Genomic DNA, 16,836 nt, shown 5'->3' on the forward strand with positions numbered 1-16,836 from the left:
TGAAAGCTCCTCACACACCACCACAGATATAAACACATGCATTCCGTCACTCCAACTCCAGTTTCTCGCTGTGCTCTCAGCATCTTTTTCCTCTGTTACTGGGTCTTCAGGTAGCGAAACGGCCGGTACTGCGGTGGGGTCGTCTGTAACGGGTAACTACGGTACCATTAGTGTCGCCCAGCAAGTTGGAGCTCAAAGACCCACAGAACAGTTTTAATATCATCTTATTGTCTTTTTCTTTCAACACCAGACATTCGACTTTGTACTGTCAGACAGAGTCTTTACCCTCTGAGCAGGTGTTCTCCAGAGCCGAGCCCGCACTGCAGTGGTGGACTCATTATCATTCATTATCGCCTGTACTTATGGTCGCGGGTCGTTAGTCCAATTAAACCCGTACTGGGGTGTTTGGATCTCTTTAACGCCAAGTTACCAAAATAGCCAGGAGAAAAGACAGAAACCAGAGAACAGGTTTATTTGGCTTCCATGTACAGTACTGTGCGTAAGTCTTAGGCCCCCAAGACACGTTTTATACACACACACACACACACATACATACATATTATATTATATAATATAATATATATATATATATATATATATATATATATACAGTGATGTTCTGGATGTGTGTGTTTGTTTACCCATCTCCAAGCCGCTCCTCGAGGAAGTCCAGTATTATATGTAGTTAAAAAGCAGATCCTGGTTTGACCAATCAGTGCTCAGTAAATTGAGCTCATGATGTAATTGATGATATTAACGAGTCTCTGTGGCGGCTGTGAAGGTGTCCAGGAAAAATATGGACCTGAGAAATTCTTGTTACTTTTTATTGTTTTTCTGTTTATTTGAATTATGAATGTGACTTTATTCTAATGTATATTGTGATAAACTCACTGCTGAGGTCAACTGGTTAAACATTCACTTAGACGCCTAAAACCTTCACACAGTGCTGTATGTGAACTGAACTGGTTTCCTTTGTGTTCGGGTTACAACGTTAAAATAACGTCAAACTACATAGAACGTAAAATCAGCGAATAGCTACGTCGTTGCGTCGTCCCACCAGACGTCCCTGTGGCCCCGGTTAACTGACCGAGCCCGTTTTTACCGCGTCTGTGTGGAAAAGCCACTGGAACCGTTCGGCCCTGCAGTGGAAGAAAGGCCGTTCTAAATGCTGCAGGTTTCTGTGCAGACAGTGTTCCGAGACTGACGTCTGGCAGAGTGAATGAGTTCTCCATACAAGCATTAAACCCAACAAACATCTGATACACTAGGAATATTAGAACTGGAGAGGAATTCTTATCGAGGGTCATGAATCGAGTCACCTCGCCTTTCCTGTCTCTGAGAGCGGTGTGTTGTGGATCAGCCAAGGCGGCTCTTCCCAGAACAGAAGGAAGATGGGCTGCTTCACTGTTTTATAGTTTCATTTCTTTCTTTAAAGTAGTGTGTGTCGAGTTCTGACTTGCGTCCAGTTTGTCTTTGGTGCCATTTTTGTGCAATGTGTCACTTAAACTAGAGAGGCGATCGCCGATCGTCTTCACAGAGTTTTAATGTGCGTGATTATTAGTAACAAAAACAATAAATGCAAATGTTTTCTGGGAGAATAAAGTGGCTTTTCTCAGTTCTTCAAAATGGCACAGCTGTAGTAACAAAAGGCCGAGGTCAAGAGCAACGTTAACCGAGTCGGAGGAAAATTTGTCCAGTTGTCTGTAGCTTACAGCTCTTCGGTAAATCCTGCCCTCTGTTGATGACAAACAGTTCCTGGGCCCAATTCCCATTTAGAAAAACGAATCCATGGTGCTAGAGCTCATGCTCTTTATATAACTCACTGGGATTCTTTGGAGAACCAACACAAGAGCGTTAAACACGACCACATCCAGTCAGAAATGCATGTAAGGCAGAAAAGAGTTTATATGTATCCGTTTATTCTGTACATTTTTATCAGCGTGATGCTTTTTGTTGAAGCTGTTCCCTTTTCCCGTTTAGCTAAGAAAGAAGGATCATCCTTTCGCCAAAGCATGTAGTGAAGTTCACTGTTTCCACACAGCATAACGGGACTAAACACCGTAGATCTGAAAAGGGAGCGGAGCATGAACTGTGGATCCCTACAGTGAGTAAATGGCTTGTCAGATAAATGAACTAAAGAGCCTTTAAGGCTTTCACCATTTTTAAATGCAACAAGAGAACTGCTGAAGTGTGGGTGTGGAGATGCATGGAAAAAAAAGAACATTGATGATGGCACTTGAGCTACATGAGACACTAACCGCGGGAAAACAGGTGAATGCATACAAATAGGTACCATTAGAACTCGTACTGTAGGTCAATATGAGTCATTCTGTCTCTATAACAGAGTCCTGTCCTCCAAAGTGACCTGCAGCTTACATTCAAGAAACATTTCTGATCGTAAACATTTAAAATCAAAACGGCCGTGCTTGGATATTAAAATGATGCACATCCCAAATGGAGAATTACAAAATGATTCTAACCAAATATTGCTGGAAATCATAAAAGAGAGAGAGGATAAATCATGCAGGTGTTGGAGGGATTTAACCGCAGTCTTCGTAAGCTTTACAGTGGAGGCGAGTAAGTAAGTATGAAAAATTCCCTGAAAATAATTTACAGCTGAAGGCGGGAGGTGGCCTGCAAAAGGACAGATGTGTTTTCTAAAGTGGCCACGTCGGCGCTCTGTTTCTGATCTACAGCTCAACAGCGAGTCATATAAAGTTAATCTTTTGGCATTATGCTTAAATAGAAATGACCATATACATAAATATCTTCTCTGACAGCAAACAACCAACGTACACAACGATAGATCGAACTATCGGCTCTTTCCCAGTCATATCGCACCTATTCCCATTATTGGCCTCGGTTGGCTCCACTCTATGAATTCTAGAGTGATATTCTAGAAGAAGTACAATCCAAGCTGATAACCCACTTCACAAATGTGAGGATTCACATTGACAGTGGAGATTTGGACCATTCTAGAAAAGAAGGTCCATATAAAAGTCTGAGTAAATCAAATCCTCGTCTTGCCTCCATCCTTCATGTATCACAGGTAGTGAATTTTGAAAATCTACTGGAGTAAGACAACATTTAAATTGTCAACATGTCTCAGCTTCAATCTTCAACCTGTTTGCAAGCACACGTCACAATACTTCCTGGGACGGTCCAGTCCAGTCCATTGGTCTGAAAAAGTTCCAGTCTGCTTTCTTCCTGGTCAAACAAATTACAGCAGGACTACACAATGAATATTCAGGATATTGACTTTTTTTGTAATATAATATTAATGCCTGAAGAGACTGATTTAACGCTTAACTCCATGGCTCTACAACTATGTTCTCTTCGGACTTTTCTTCTTTTTTTAAATCTACTGAAATCTTCCAAGCTTTGTTTTGGTCTATGTAGCAATTAGTGTACAAAACCTACACCTACAGTACTCCTTCATTTCAGTACAGTACAGAGTAAAGCACTTCAATCTACATCCGAGGTGGTTCCATTGTCCGGCGGGTCTAGGAGCTCCTGTCGGCGGCGCATGATGGCTGCAAACTGGGCACGCTCGGATGCGTCCTGGAAAAGGACAATGTGAGAAGGATGAAAGAGGGCGAGAGGGGAGGAGGAGGAGGGGTCAGTGGTTGCTGCCCTCGTCAAAGGACTCCACCCCCGAGTCACTGGCTGCCGCCGCTAGTTTCTCCTGCCTCCTCCTCATGATCTCCTGCAGCTCTGAGCCAGAGCTCCTCTGTGTTGAAAAGGAGAGAGACTGTGGATTAAAAGTACAGTGAAAAATTACATTTACACATTTTTCACCTTTTACCCCAGATGTAGCCAATCAGCGAAGAACTTGTGTTCATGGACAAAAATCTAAAATATTAACTTCAAGAAACTGAGACTACTGATTTTAGCTTTTCCTCTAAAAGTCACATTTTGACAATTTTAGATTTTTATTTTTACAACTTACACATTGGACAGGTACGTGCAATTTGGTTCAAATTGACCTCTTTGTTTACATCTCAGCAGCTGAATTACGCTGAGATGTTTAAAAACCTCCGAGTGTGCTACTTCATTTTCACTGAAATAAACAAAACTAAACACCAGGCATTTCCTGGCTGATCGACTACACGAGGGCCAAGAGGAAAACTACTTCCCATTTCCTATAAACTATCCATTTAGGTTGTAAAGTCTTCTGGATAGATACGTGTACTTATGACTGACCAGTCAAAACGACTGCATGACATGAGGACAGAAGCATTGAGGTATGAAACAGCACAAACCTTAAGACTGAACATGAGGAAAAATGAGGGCTTTATCTTTCAAACTACAAGGGCATTCATTCTACTACAAGCTAGGAAAACTATAGTAACGATACTAACATTAGCCTGGGATCTGACCACCCAAGCATGTGTTTATTCAGGGGTCAGTGTGGAAGCCACCCAGCATCATACAGGTGAGCCTGGATCACCAGGATACTACTCCAAAGATACAGGTGAAGGGACAATGGGCAAAAGCAACTTCAGAGAAGATATTTTTTTGTCTGTGTCTTTAAAGCATCTCTAGTTTACTATCTTAGACCATTCTACTTTCTCTCTCTGTTGGTCAGATTTACTGTGATAAGGATTGTATGAAGAAGATTAATGGAACTTATCAGTGTTATAAGAAGCACCAAGGCAAACCAAACGGACCAGAACTATTCAGAAATGTGTACTCTTGACTTTAAGGCATAGTTGTGCAGTAACTGTAGCTGCTACTCTTATCAGAAGGACTGGGAAACTAAGAGTTGCTATGAAGTGGGGGGGAAGCAATAAGGCAAAAATATAAGATTGCAGTATTTAAGATATTTTCAATGGATAATGTATAAAACTTGTCTGCAGATTGGTAAGAAAAAACAGACCTCTGCCACATTAAATACATACAATTAAAAACTGAATGCAATGTATTATAAAGTTTAATTTAATGTTTAATAATGTTCTAAAATATTTAAATATTTTGTTTTATTTTTTGCTTCACCTACTGCATAAAATCCAGTCAAACAGGACTAATTGTGTCCTCTTTGTAAAGGAACACGCAGTCGGTCAGTGTTCTTTCAGTACTGACCGTATCCGTGATAAACCCAGAGATCTAATTTACTGTAACACTGATAAATGTCACCATTTTGCCCACCCCACCCCAAATCGGTCTTCATAATTAAGGTACATTTCCAAACCATTTTTCTCAAAAGCAGGAAAAAAACCCCTTAATTGTGCATCACTGAACAGTTTTAATCAAATGTGCTGTTACACTAAATTTAACCAACAGAGAAGAGATATCCTTATCTACGTTGAACTATAATACCTTAGCAAGCTTGAGAGCTTTATCAGTGGATCATAGGAGGGTTCAGAAGAAGACCTGCAGGTAGGAAGAACACGAAAGAAACCAGAGGCAACCTTGCCAGAGTTGGCAGACTTCAACTCAAAATACCAGCACTTAAAAAGCCAGCGGGATTCTGAAATGACTGGCCCTCCTGGACTGGCGTGGTTACTACAGAGCCAACGAGCCTCAAGGCTTTAACTTTAAGAGTGCAGGAGTAAGCTAGAGAATGTCCTGAGCAGTAAAAAGGTAAATGGAAATGTAGAAAATGAGAAAGAAGAAGCACAAGTAGGAGTTATAGACAGTTACACCCACCTCAAGGGCAGCCTTCTGGACTGTGACCTGGCTGTAGACCCTGGCTCCATCATCAGGACACACAGTCTTCAGCTCATCCTTGTTGAGGGAGAAGAGCTGAGCTCCAGTCAGCACCCCCAGACTGTTCACAGTTCTGAACAGAATACAGAGGGAATCTCAAGCCTGTATCTACGGAGGTTGTTGCTTTGTTTTTATGCACAAGCCAGTAAAATGAGGACGTTTTATATCCACACTGTAATATTTAGTGAGGCCATGTGTCCCCTTTTCACACTAGAAGCTGACTGACGCTCATGGGACAAACACAGCACTAAGACATTTTTAGTCTTATGCCTTTTGGACAGCAAAGCAACAAAAACGAAGGAAGCAACATGTGTGGACACACTGGCCAGCCCAGCCTCTTCTGGCACACTTACACAGCACTGAAGCCCTTGGCCTGCAGCCAGGCTTTGACCTCCTCAGGGTTGGAGTCGTAGGTGATGTTGACGGCGGGGAGGCTGGTGCTGCGTGCCGGAGCCTGGAACTTCTTCTGAGCGCTGCGACCCAGAGTCAGCCTGTGCATCAGCTCATCCTGAACCTCCTCCATGTTCGACTTACGACCTTTACGGGACACCAGGAACAAATAAAACTTTTAATTACTGGTTCAACCGTATTTCAACAGCATGAAGAATGTCTTCCTACATCAGCCCTTCTCCTAGAGATCTACTTTCCTGCAGAGTTTAGTTCCAACCTGCACATAACATGCCGCCCCTTCACTGAACCTATGCTGATGCGTCTGATCCACCCAATCAAAAACTTCTGAAGAAGTAAATGAGCTCAAGCAGGTGTGGCAGGTTGTTGTTGGAGCAGGAAGGCAGATCTCCAGGACCAGGGTTGGTGGTATCCACTGGTCTACAGTGAGTGCACGTCACCATCTAACAAGATGTGCTTCAATATCAATTCCTAAGACAAGAATCTGCTCATCATGTCCGTATTAGAATCACACACTGACCATAATCAATACTTTATACTGATATTAACACAGACAGTTAACATTCGTGAGCCATATCTGTCATTAGGATGATCACACCTCTGCCCTCATGCCACGTCAGAGCGGCGCAAACTCAATGAAGCGTGATGTAAAATTATTCTCATTACAGTCACGCTGGGCTTTGATAACCTGGCCTACAGCCACATATGAAAGAGGTTCAAATCTAATTTGTAGAAATGAAATTACAACAAGAGCTGTGTCAAATTGTTCGTACGGTTAGTGGGGGCAGCACGTTCTTTCTGGTGGTCCCTCATGGTGACGCTGCCATTGTCGCTGGAGTTGCTGCTGTTCTGGCGGCTGACGTTAGAGGGCGAGCTCCTCTGAAGCTCGGCGGCTGGAGGGACAGCCGCAGGGGGCAGCGGTGGAGTGGGCAGCTGCACCAGTGCGGGAGCTGGAGGAGGTGGCGTCGGGGCTGGAGGGATGGCTGTCGCTACAGGCTTCGGGACGTAGTCCGTTCTCTGCTTCTGTTAAAGGGTTGAAATATAAAAGCCGTTTGTGAAACAAGGCAGGCTGCTTCGCTTATTTCATTTCCACTATCAATAAAAGAGAAACATCAATTAAGGCTAAATGATTTGGAGAAATATCTAATTAATTTTTCTAACCAATATTGAGACCTGACATTTAAACTGCCCATTCTGATTTAACTCTCTCATCTAAAAAGCTAAATATCATCTAAAAGCTAAATATCATGACATTACACCTGCAACATTTAATGGAGGCTATAGTCAAAGTTGCACTGTTTGAAATTGCAATTTCAATATAAAAACTTTTTTTTTGACAGTATCTAGGGAAAACTACTTAGTTGATTAAACAGTGGATCAGAACGAGAAGTAAATGAACATTATTTATATGAGAAGTGAGAATTTCTAGAAGCAGCATGGCTGATTTTCTAAAAGATTATGTGGGTTTGACTTTGTATAAATTGGAAAATGGGCCTAAAAATCCTATTTAATTGGTCATTGTCAGCCACTAGGTGGCAGCAGTGTCCAACTGAAAAGTTTCTTAAATCTCTCCTAAATTTCTCTTAAATCGAGATTTTTTCTCTCTCAATGCTCAACAGACAAATCGAATCAAATCAAACCCAAAAAGTAATACATGAACCACTAAGACAGACTCATAAAAGATACTCGACATTTTGAGAAAAGAGTCTCCCATTTATTCTGAAAGACTGCAAATCAAAGCACTTTCACTGAACAGCTGCACAATGACTGGCGTTAAAATGCTGTTTCTGGTGCAGACATACTTAGTTCTGTATGACCTAGAACATACAGGCTACGGTATTACACACTCAAACCATTCAGACTCAAGTACATCAGCATATCTACAAAATGAAAAGAACTCTGCACAAGCAAAGACATTACCTCATTTAACTCCCCCAGCAATTGCTTGTAGAAAGGAGGGAAAAGCAAAAATAAATGTGGAAATGGCTTCTTAAAAGACAGAAACTCACTGCAACTCATGTCACACAAAAACAAGACCAAGGTCCTAGTGCTCGGGAAAGAGAGCACTCTAAAGCACAGCACTCGGAGCACTCGGAGCACTCGGAGCACTCGGAGCACTCGGAGCACTCGGAGCAAGAAAACATCTCATGTCCTCACAAAGACCAGCTGTCATGCAAAAACAACACGACGCTTTTCTCTGTGAACTCCACACTCAGCATCAACTTCATTATAAACATATACTCCCCTTACACCTCACTCACCTCACCGCTCACTTCACGAGCTAAACTTACCTTACGGTCTACTACACAGGTGTGCAATGACCCACTGTGGACCAGCTGCCCTCCACCCAATTAATTAAGGGCCAGTTTCTGACCACAGGATCAGTGTGTAAAAATTAAGCAATACAACACGAGAGCCGTGGTGTTATTGGTGATAACTCACTCATGGAGTGCTCTGCTGCTTTAATACAGCAGTTAAATAAATACAGTAAGAAATGAATAAACTGGCCGTGAACGCGGCTTTAATATGTTTTAATGTTCAGCTCCTTCCTCCTAATTATAGCTCCTTAACGAGCAGCTCAGAGTAACGAGCTCCGCCCACTCGCTGCTCAGCCTGCTGTAAGCCCCGCCTTCTGAAGTGTAGACTGAGCCATAAAACTGAGCCAATATCAGGTTCAGCTCAGTTTGGTCAGTTTGTCCAGATCAGTATTAATGTTGTTTTGTTCCAGCCGGTCTGTGAAGCTTCTTACAGCCCGTTTAGTTTGGCGAATGGTGTTGGGTTCATTTCTGGCTGATTCCAGGTTGTTCAGCTGTTCTTCTGTCACAGCTGCCGACTGAAAAGCTGCTCAGTGGTGACGACAGTTTGGGAATTTAGCGTCGTCTCGTCTTCAGAGTCGGACCGAATCGGCTGTCGGTCAGATGTGGTCTTAACAGAGTCCGTTTTCTGTTTGTGGCAAAGTGAGAAGTAAAAACGTTCAAATGGCTCGAGCGTCTCCTACAGCTGTCGAAGTTGTTGCTTAGCAACAGCGTGTCAGCAGAGTGATGCAGTGTCTGTGAAAAACCTGTGATGTTACGGTGAAATAACAGCACCGTTAGACGTCTCTCAACCAATCAGCTCACGTGGCCGGAACTCACTGTTGTATAAAGCCTATCAGTTGATCTACTATCGTTTCATCAGGATCGCCCCTACTGCTGATAACTAGGGCAATTTGGAGAAAATCTCTAGTGGTGATGTTTCTGACCAAAACTGCGATTGTGATTTAAATGTGGTTCTTTTCTAATAATTAAGCTCCAGGCTTTTTCACCAATAAGACCAGGCTGCCAGCTCATGATCTCTGTGTTATGAGGTTGTATTTAATAAAAACTGGTTAAGACAATGTTGAATAATGATATAATTAAAATGATCAACACAGCAGTGACGCTGACCTTTTGTGTAGTGTGTGTGTCGCTGGTATCAGGCACAGCAGTGTTTCTGCGTTTTTAACATAGTGCTGGGTCGAGGGCCAGCATCCAAAAACATCCAGCCAAGAACGGCTCTGTGGTCAGAAACTAACCACTGATGAAGGACGAAAGGATGGCTAATGCAAACTACAGGACAGCAGGTGGAGACATCAAGGTAAGGGTTTGTGGTGAGTGAATAAATCCGCTCCAAAAGGCTGCGTATTAGCAGCCTAAGACAGACGAGATCATTTCCCAGGCTTTATACACACATACATACATAAATATAAAGCCTAGTAAATTTCATTTGGCTCATTTTTAACTCCAAGCCGGGGAACTCACACTACAGCAAGCAGCACTCTAAAACAATCTACTGAAAACAGATTTAGCCGACCTGAACAGACTAAATCTGCTAAATAACTGGGAAGAGAGAACAGCAGCAAACTAGAGTGTCTGAGCACACAGCCATCCAGCCCTACCTTAAACAGCTCAAACTCCTTCTTTGGCATCATTAGCTTTCAAATAAATAAAAATGGACAGACAGTAAAAACAAAAGCGAAGGAAGGTGGAAGCAGAAATCAGAAATGATAAAAATCATACAATCAGTGCTGACAGCAGCGTCAGTCAGTGCCCAAAACTTTCAATGACTGGTCATTCCGAAATGCCCCCGTTTTAAGGCGAGGGACACTTGCGGACATGATCATCAATGTATGCGTGCTTTTCAACAGGAGAACACAAAACGTGTTATAAACTGAAATAAATAAACTCTGAATTACATGACATGGAAGCACTAAACTGCCAGTTAAGCCTTGTAACACAGTCTAGGAAGTGATGCGCTACACCGCTCCTCACGATGCTCGGCTCATCGCTGGCCTCATACCTGAATTGTGTGGCTGTAAATTGGCTCCCCGCGTCCAGTCACGTCAACTGCCCTGCTGATCTCGAGGATATTGTTTGGCACATATCCTGTAGCCCCAACTCCATTTTGAACCTTCCACCACTGTTTCCTGTCATCCAGAACCTACGACAGCAGCATGCTTAGTGGAAGTCTACGCTATGGTGACTATAACAACTCCAAACAGGACACATCACAATATCTTTATACATTTATATGACATAATGTGTGACTTTACCTCCACCACTTCGTCCTTAACCACAGAGAGTTCTGTGTTATTCCTTGCCACAAAGTCATATTTAGATTTGGCAAAGTTTCTTGGCTGGCCTCTAGCATGGGCATCAAAACTTCTAAATTGAGATAATCAAAAATAGAGTCGAATGAACGATACTGGACATACAGAGCTGCATATCTGGAATATTTGGAAAGCAAACTGAAATTTTGAGGACTTGATATCTAAAATTATTCAAAAGAAATTCATCAGATATTTTGAATGCTTTGCTATTTTAGGCCTTCATGCATTTCATTCTGAAGGGGCACTATGACCAAAATAAAAACGAATATCCATCAGAACATCTGCTGCAAACATTCCTACGTCTCCTATGAATGTGCCACAGCTTTTCGTGCAGGATGTAGCCATATAATTATCAGTTCTACTAGAAGGCCGTTTATCTGTATTAATCAGCCTCTATAGGTCAGAGTGCCCCTTTAACAGAAAAAAGGACTAGCTAACATGAACTTGACGTTACATATTAAGTTTATATTATGACTTTTTTTTTAAATGGTATATTTTGTAACTTTTAGAAACATCTCAGATGAAAATAATCACACATTTTAAACTAATCCATAAACATCTACATCATCGACTGTTACAACCATGGAGAAGTGTCCAGAAGCAGAGAGTGAAAAGTGAAAGCCAGAGAAAGAGTTTCTGATTTCTCAGTGAAGAAAAGATTCGATCTCAAGACCAAATAACAGAAACAAGTCTTGGGGCTTAATTTGTGGCAGAAACCTAACCAAAGGCAGCTGAATCCCCTCTTATCTGAGAAGGGCTTTTCATTTACATCATCAATACGTTCAGACGTCAGTCTGCAGTGATAAATCAAGAAAAATATATTTACTGCAAATAACTTGACATAACATGTGGAGAAGTAGCATGCTGTGCCACACCGTGCCAAGGCATCACCTAATTTAAACCCTCGTCTGGGTGCACGGTGACAGCAACGATATTAAAAACAATAACACTCGTTCATTCACAAATGCGCCACTACTGCCGAGACTCGTCCCTCAACAGAGATTAGTACCACAAAGCGAAACCACTGGCTTGATTTTTTCACTACTCATGCATTTTTGATGTTCCTGGACTTCCCCCGCCCCATCACCCTGCCAAATCCTTCACTACTCAGCATTTGAGGACCTCATCATTTACAAATTAAGTCCCAAAACATGTTCGGCATTAATTGGTGAACAAAGACAGGTGAAATTTGAAGTTAGAGGCAGTGGAACACAAAGAAAAGAATCTAGGAAACAACCTCAATTGATGCAACGGAGAACAGTAAGTTCTCTTATTGTTACACGTAAGCCACAGTAAAATAGTCTAAACAGAAAGTGAAGAGTTGAAGTTTTTACTTGAGAAAGCAGAAAGAATAAAAGATGAACGTCAGAAGCTAAAAGTTGAACATTACGCCCCAGTCGGCAATCAACAGTACTTTGAGCCCAAAGAGGAACTGAACAGGAGGACAGTTCTCCAGGGCCTGTCGGCAGTCAAGTGACCCCTGGGGGGGTGTTACCTATCTAAGTGGCGGCTGACCGCCTGTTTAAAAGCAGCCACTGCCATGTCTGTGTCCAGCAGGTGCATGCGCTGGTAGGCAGTGTTACTGAAGGCATACCCATCTCCTGAGGGGAAATCCTGCACGCTGGCCTGCTGCCGAAAAAACAAGCAAGAAAAAACACAGAAACAGCAAAAATCCGGTAAGAACACGAACTAAGAATAACATTAATACACCAACAAGCACACTTTAACCTTGTTTTCATATTTTATCACCTGCAATAACAAATCTGATACACCATATGTCTAGAAGTATCCAGACACCTCCTCTAAACTGTGAATGACGAGAAAACGTCTAACCCTTTGAACACTCAGCACATTTTAATGATTCCCTTTTCATGGAAAGGTTTTTGTTGAGTGTAACAAAACTGACGTCTAAGGTTTAAGACTAAATTAGTGCTTCTTCCAGCGTCACTATATTTGTAGGGAAAATCTCTAACCTCATGGTGGAGTCTGTGGCTCACCTCCTCCTGCCTGTGGATCTCTGCCTGAGCCAGCGTTTCGGCCAGCTGTGTCAAGTCCTGCTCCCGAGATACCAACACAGGCGGCTCCCAACCATCCCGGAAACGCAGCGTGTGAGGGGGGAAGTAATGGTCCTTAGGCCACTCCAGCCTAGAGAGAGGAAAAACAGTCATTAAAACATCACTGAAAACAAAAAATAATAAAGCAGAAGGACTGAAATATAAATTCAATAAATAAATAATATAATAAATGAATTTTAAAAAAAAAAACTTTCCAGCAAAACCTTAAAACTAGCAGCCTAAAGAACAGCATCACTACACGGTTAAAACATTCAGTACACATACTAACACAGCTGATACTGCTCTAAAAATGCTCTGCAGGTGTAAACAGTCCATCAGCCATACCTGCATTTGGTCCATCCATCTCCCAAAGTGACCCAAAGGTGGCGCTCTTCAGGAGTGCCTGCAGAGTGCAGAAAGTCTATGGCCTCTCTGGTGAGGAGTGGAACCAGTACACTCTTTGCCAGGTCTATCCCTCCTGATGTGTGAATGACCTATCACAACCAACACAGCGTGGGGTCTCAGACTGACAGAACATCCTGATTATCAGGTACATTTACGGCATTTGGCTGAAGCTCTGATCCAGAGCAACTTACAATTTGATCATTTTACACAGGGAGGCCAATGTGGTGTTAGGAGTCTTGCCCAAGGACTGTTATTGGTATAGTGTAGGGTGGTTACCCAGGTGGGGATTGAACCCCAGTCTACAGTGTAGAAGTCAGAGGTGTTACCCACTACACTATCCAACCACGTACTAGGTACTGGTGGGATGTTGTCACAAAAAAGCACCATGAAATGGAATATAAACATTTCTATCCAACACCTGATCATAAGTGCGTGTAAGAGTTACGTACTCTACGTCATTACACCTCTCAGTAGACGGTGATGCTCATCAAGGTGTGTCAGTTCACTGAAGCACACTGTAAAACGTCAAGTTCTTCTACTTTAAGCAAAAGCTTTATCATCATCATCATCATCATCATCACCCTCTGACTGTGCTCACTACAGCGCATGTGGTGATTATTCAGGCTTAGCTGTGCGCACTCCGAGGCGAGTCACCTCATGGTGAACAACCCACGTACCATTCTGAGTGGGGTAAAGAGGAAGTGAACCAGATCTACAGCACTCGGGTTCTGAATGTGGTTCTTCAGCTTTCCCTGGGATTGAAACACAATGACAATCATGTCACAATCACATCTGCTACAACTTCCAATGGCACAAAGCAATGAACAGAGAAACACTGCACACATTCAACAAACTGATGTCACCAAATTCACATAAACAGCACAATACCACTTTTTTGTTTTTTGTGATGCTAATACCACTTTTGAAACCTTAAATAATACGGATTCCAATCTGAGAGCTTTCTCTAAAAACGACTAGGCTTAAAATCGACTACTTATTGCTCACATACACCTCTTCTAAGCCGCCACTCCTTCTGGGTCTTATAACTAAAGCACCTCAAATGAACATCTAAGGCTACACACAGAATGCAGGTAAAAGTGGCCCAAATCAGACTTGATGCCTAAAGCCGAATGTTTGTTTGTCTGATCACATGATCTTTCTAATGTAACTACTGACATCAGCGTAGAAAATGACTGTATATCAATACACCTGATCTGTGTGAGGCTCCTTCCACTCCTTTGCTTCTCTCTCTCTTTTCTGAAATATCCTTAAACAAGACTTTGAATAGCTGTTAGTTTACTTCCATGTGTTAGAATGCCTGTTTATTGTTTACATAACCTGCATCTGTCTCCCCTCCCAGCCTCCAAAAAAGTGTTAATATAGCCATAGTTACAGGTGCTTTGATGATGGTTTGGTGTGGCGTCCACTCAGACAAGAAATTACTGTGAAGACTGAGTTGGACTGACGTAAAAGTCATTTGAGCTGCAACCCGTTACGTATTGGTTTTCAGTGTCATACATGAAAGAGGCCCCAATCAGGATTTAAACGGTTAGAATCGGTTTTTACTGTTCACACTGTCACATCGGGAAGAAATCAGATTTGGGCCACTTTCTCCTGTGTAGTGTGAACAAATCAAATCAAATCAAATTTATTTGTAGCGCTTTTTACAACGGATGTTGTCACAAAGCAGCTTTACAGAATTTCAGAAAAGACAAAGTTTCAACAGGAGTGTAAGAATGTACAGAAACCCCCTGGTGGGCAAGCCAGGGGCAACAGTGGAGAGCCTCCCTCAGAACTGAGGAAGAAACCTTGGGAGGAACCAGGCTCACCAGGGGGGACCCGTCCTCCTCTGGTCAGACTACCTACAAGTGATAGGCGAACATAGCCTAAAAGCTGGTTATCATGCTTATAATAATCATTCTGCTACCCTACATGAAGACATCACGTTATACATGGGTGCGATTTCAGGATAGATCTGTTACAGAATTCAAACGGATTAAATTCTTCTTCTTTCCTACATCTGATCCAGCATTTTCTGCTGATATCAACCTGCCACTGACACCTAGATCAGTGTAATCTCTATGATAACACCAGTTTAGAAGTGTTGTTCCTAAGAAAAGTGGTATACGAGAAAGGGAAGAAAGAAAAATGGCAAAGAAGCAGAAAAGGCTACGCATTACGGCCAAAAACGTGCCATCAGCAAAATATCCACCACTGTGGGTTGGATGTACAAAATTCTCACCAGCAAGTTGAAGGCATGTTTAAATTTCTGAAAGCAGTCAACAAACTCCTCCTGCCCTGGTGGCTTGGCCCGTAGTGTTAACATTCCCTCTGGAGAACACAGAAAGGGCTTTGGGTAAACATGCTAAACAGCAGCAAACAATCACAATGAAAATACCACATGATGAGCCCAAGCTGGCCGAGCGTTAAAGCCAAATCAAATCCAATCCAATATCCAGTGACCTCAAAATCTCTACATAGTATAAAATAATGGGTGAGCCCAAGGTAAAAGCAGGCGTTACAGCAGGTGGAGTTCAGCCTATTTTACATCAGTACTGTACTGCCTGTGATTTGATGGTGAACTGACTGCACAGCAGGTGGTCGGCAGGTTTTATTTAAATGTCACTTGCGCAGAGGAATAAAACAGAACAAAATCAATGCCCACCTCCTGGCCCCTTCTTTTTGTTCTTTTTCGATTTTTTCCTCTTGGAGAGTTCATTAAACGCCTCTGCAGCTTTTTGAAGTTTGGTGACGAAGTACTCAATATCATCCAGAATGTGGTTCAGGATTTGCTGCAGAAAGAAGAGCATTATAATGTACATGATGTTTCTGTTGACAGTTAAACCATCACATTTCTTCAGAAAACTAAAACGAGTATTCAGATAATGCATCTTGTCTTAAGACGTGTAAGTCCATATGCATGATCTATATACAGAGCAGAATTAAGACACAGCAGAATATATAAATATATAAGTAAATAAATAGATTCTGCGATGCACCTCAAAGCTAATTACAGCTACAAGATGCCTCGACACGAAATGAAATTATCTTTCTGAAGATGGGAATGCTGTTGCAGCCAATTATGAGAATAAATGGAGAGCCTGTGCTTACAAATCCAGCACAGTAGAGCTCTGTTCCTAATCCATGGACATTTACCACTTTAGAGCAGCTTCATAAGAACTGCAGGACAGCAGGACATATTAGGATTTTAGGTCCACAATGCATGACTGAAATAAAAGCAAGCAGAAAATCTCACTGAAAGGAAAGTAAAAGGTTTAAACTACAAGAAATGTTCATTATAAATATGACTGGTATTCACTTTTATAATGGTACACTGCCCACCCTTAGTGCTTAGGCTGTTTTGGAATTAGTTTTTACTATTATCTAATTAGTAAAGAAAAACACATTTAACTAATTTTATGTAAAAACTTTTATTGTGCAAGACAGAAAAAAAGAACAGAGCAATATATAGATAAACTTCTTATCTGTACATGTAAGTACACTGTGGAACGACAGGCCTGGCTAGTAGACTGCTATGCCAAAGGCTAAACTGAGGCTAAAGACCTAAAGATAATTTCTCCAAGAGACCTGCAGTAACTTCTCTGTAATGTTTGCTCACTCAAGAGCAATCTG

General features: G+C 42.0%; 1 protein-coding gene across 11 annotated transcripts in view; it reads right to left on the reverse strand.

Annotated features, from left to right (window-relative positions):
* Positions 1 to 1,897: 1,897 nt before the first annotated feature.
* Positions 1,898 to 16,836, reverse strand: part of eps8a (epidermal growth factor receptor pathway substrate 8a) — a 65,859-nt gene continuing 50,920 nt past the window's right edge. For 2 of the 11 annotated variants that reach the window (XM_037542620.1, XM_037542621.1), the window contains 14 exons: positions 15,869 to 15,995; positions 15,446 to 15,534; positions 13,881 to 13,955; positions 13,144 to 13,292; positions 12,718 to 12,889; positions 12,240 to 12,373; positions 10,688 to 10,799; positions 10,435 to 10,575; positions 10,034 to 10,069; positions 8,038 to 8,061; positions 6,891 to 7,140; positions 6,063 to 6,246; positions 5,650 to 5,782; positions 1,898 to 3,751 (listed from right to left, as the gene is read on the reverse strand). In XM_037542620.1, the coding sequence (XP_037398517.1) occupies positions 3,620 to 3,751; positions 5,650 to 5,782; positions 6,063 to 6,246; positions 6,891 to 7,140; positions 8,038 to 8,061; positions 10,034 to 10,069; positions 10,435 to 10,575; positions 10,688 to 10,799; positions 12,240 to 12,373; positions 12,718 to 12,889; positions 13,144 to 13,292; positions 13,881 to 13,955; positions 15,446 to 15,534; positions 15,869 to 15,995 (1,758 nt within the window). In that variant the 3' untranslated portion in view covers positions 1,898 to 3,619. Of the gene's footprint in view, positions 3,752 to 5,319; positions 5,374 to 5,649; positions 5,783 to 6,062; positions 6,247 to 6,890; positions 7,141 to 8,037; positions 8,062 to 10,033; positions 10,070 to 10,434; positions 10,576 to 10,687; positions 10,800 to 12,239; positions 12,374 to 12,717; positions 12,890 to 13,143; positions 13,293 to 13,880; positions 13,956 to 15,445; positions 15,535 to 15,868; positions 15,996 to 16,836 lie in introns of all 11 variants that reach the window. The other 9 variants (XM_017722987.2, XM_017722989.2, XM_017722990.2 and 6 more) reach the window with 8 other exon arrangements.

Source organism: Pygocentrus nattereri, chromosome 11 (assembly GCF_015220715.1).
Source record: "Pygocentrus nattereri isolate fPygNat1 chromosome 11, fPygNat1.pri, whole genome shotgun sequence".
NCBI classification, from domain to species: Eukaryota; Metazoa; Chordata; class Actinopteri; order Characiformes; family Serrasalmidae; genus Pygocentrus; species Pygocentrus nattereri.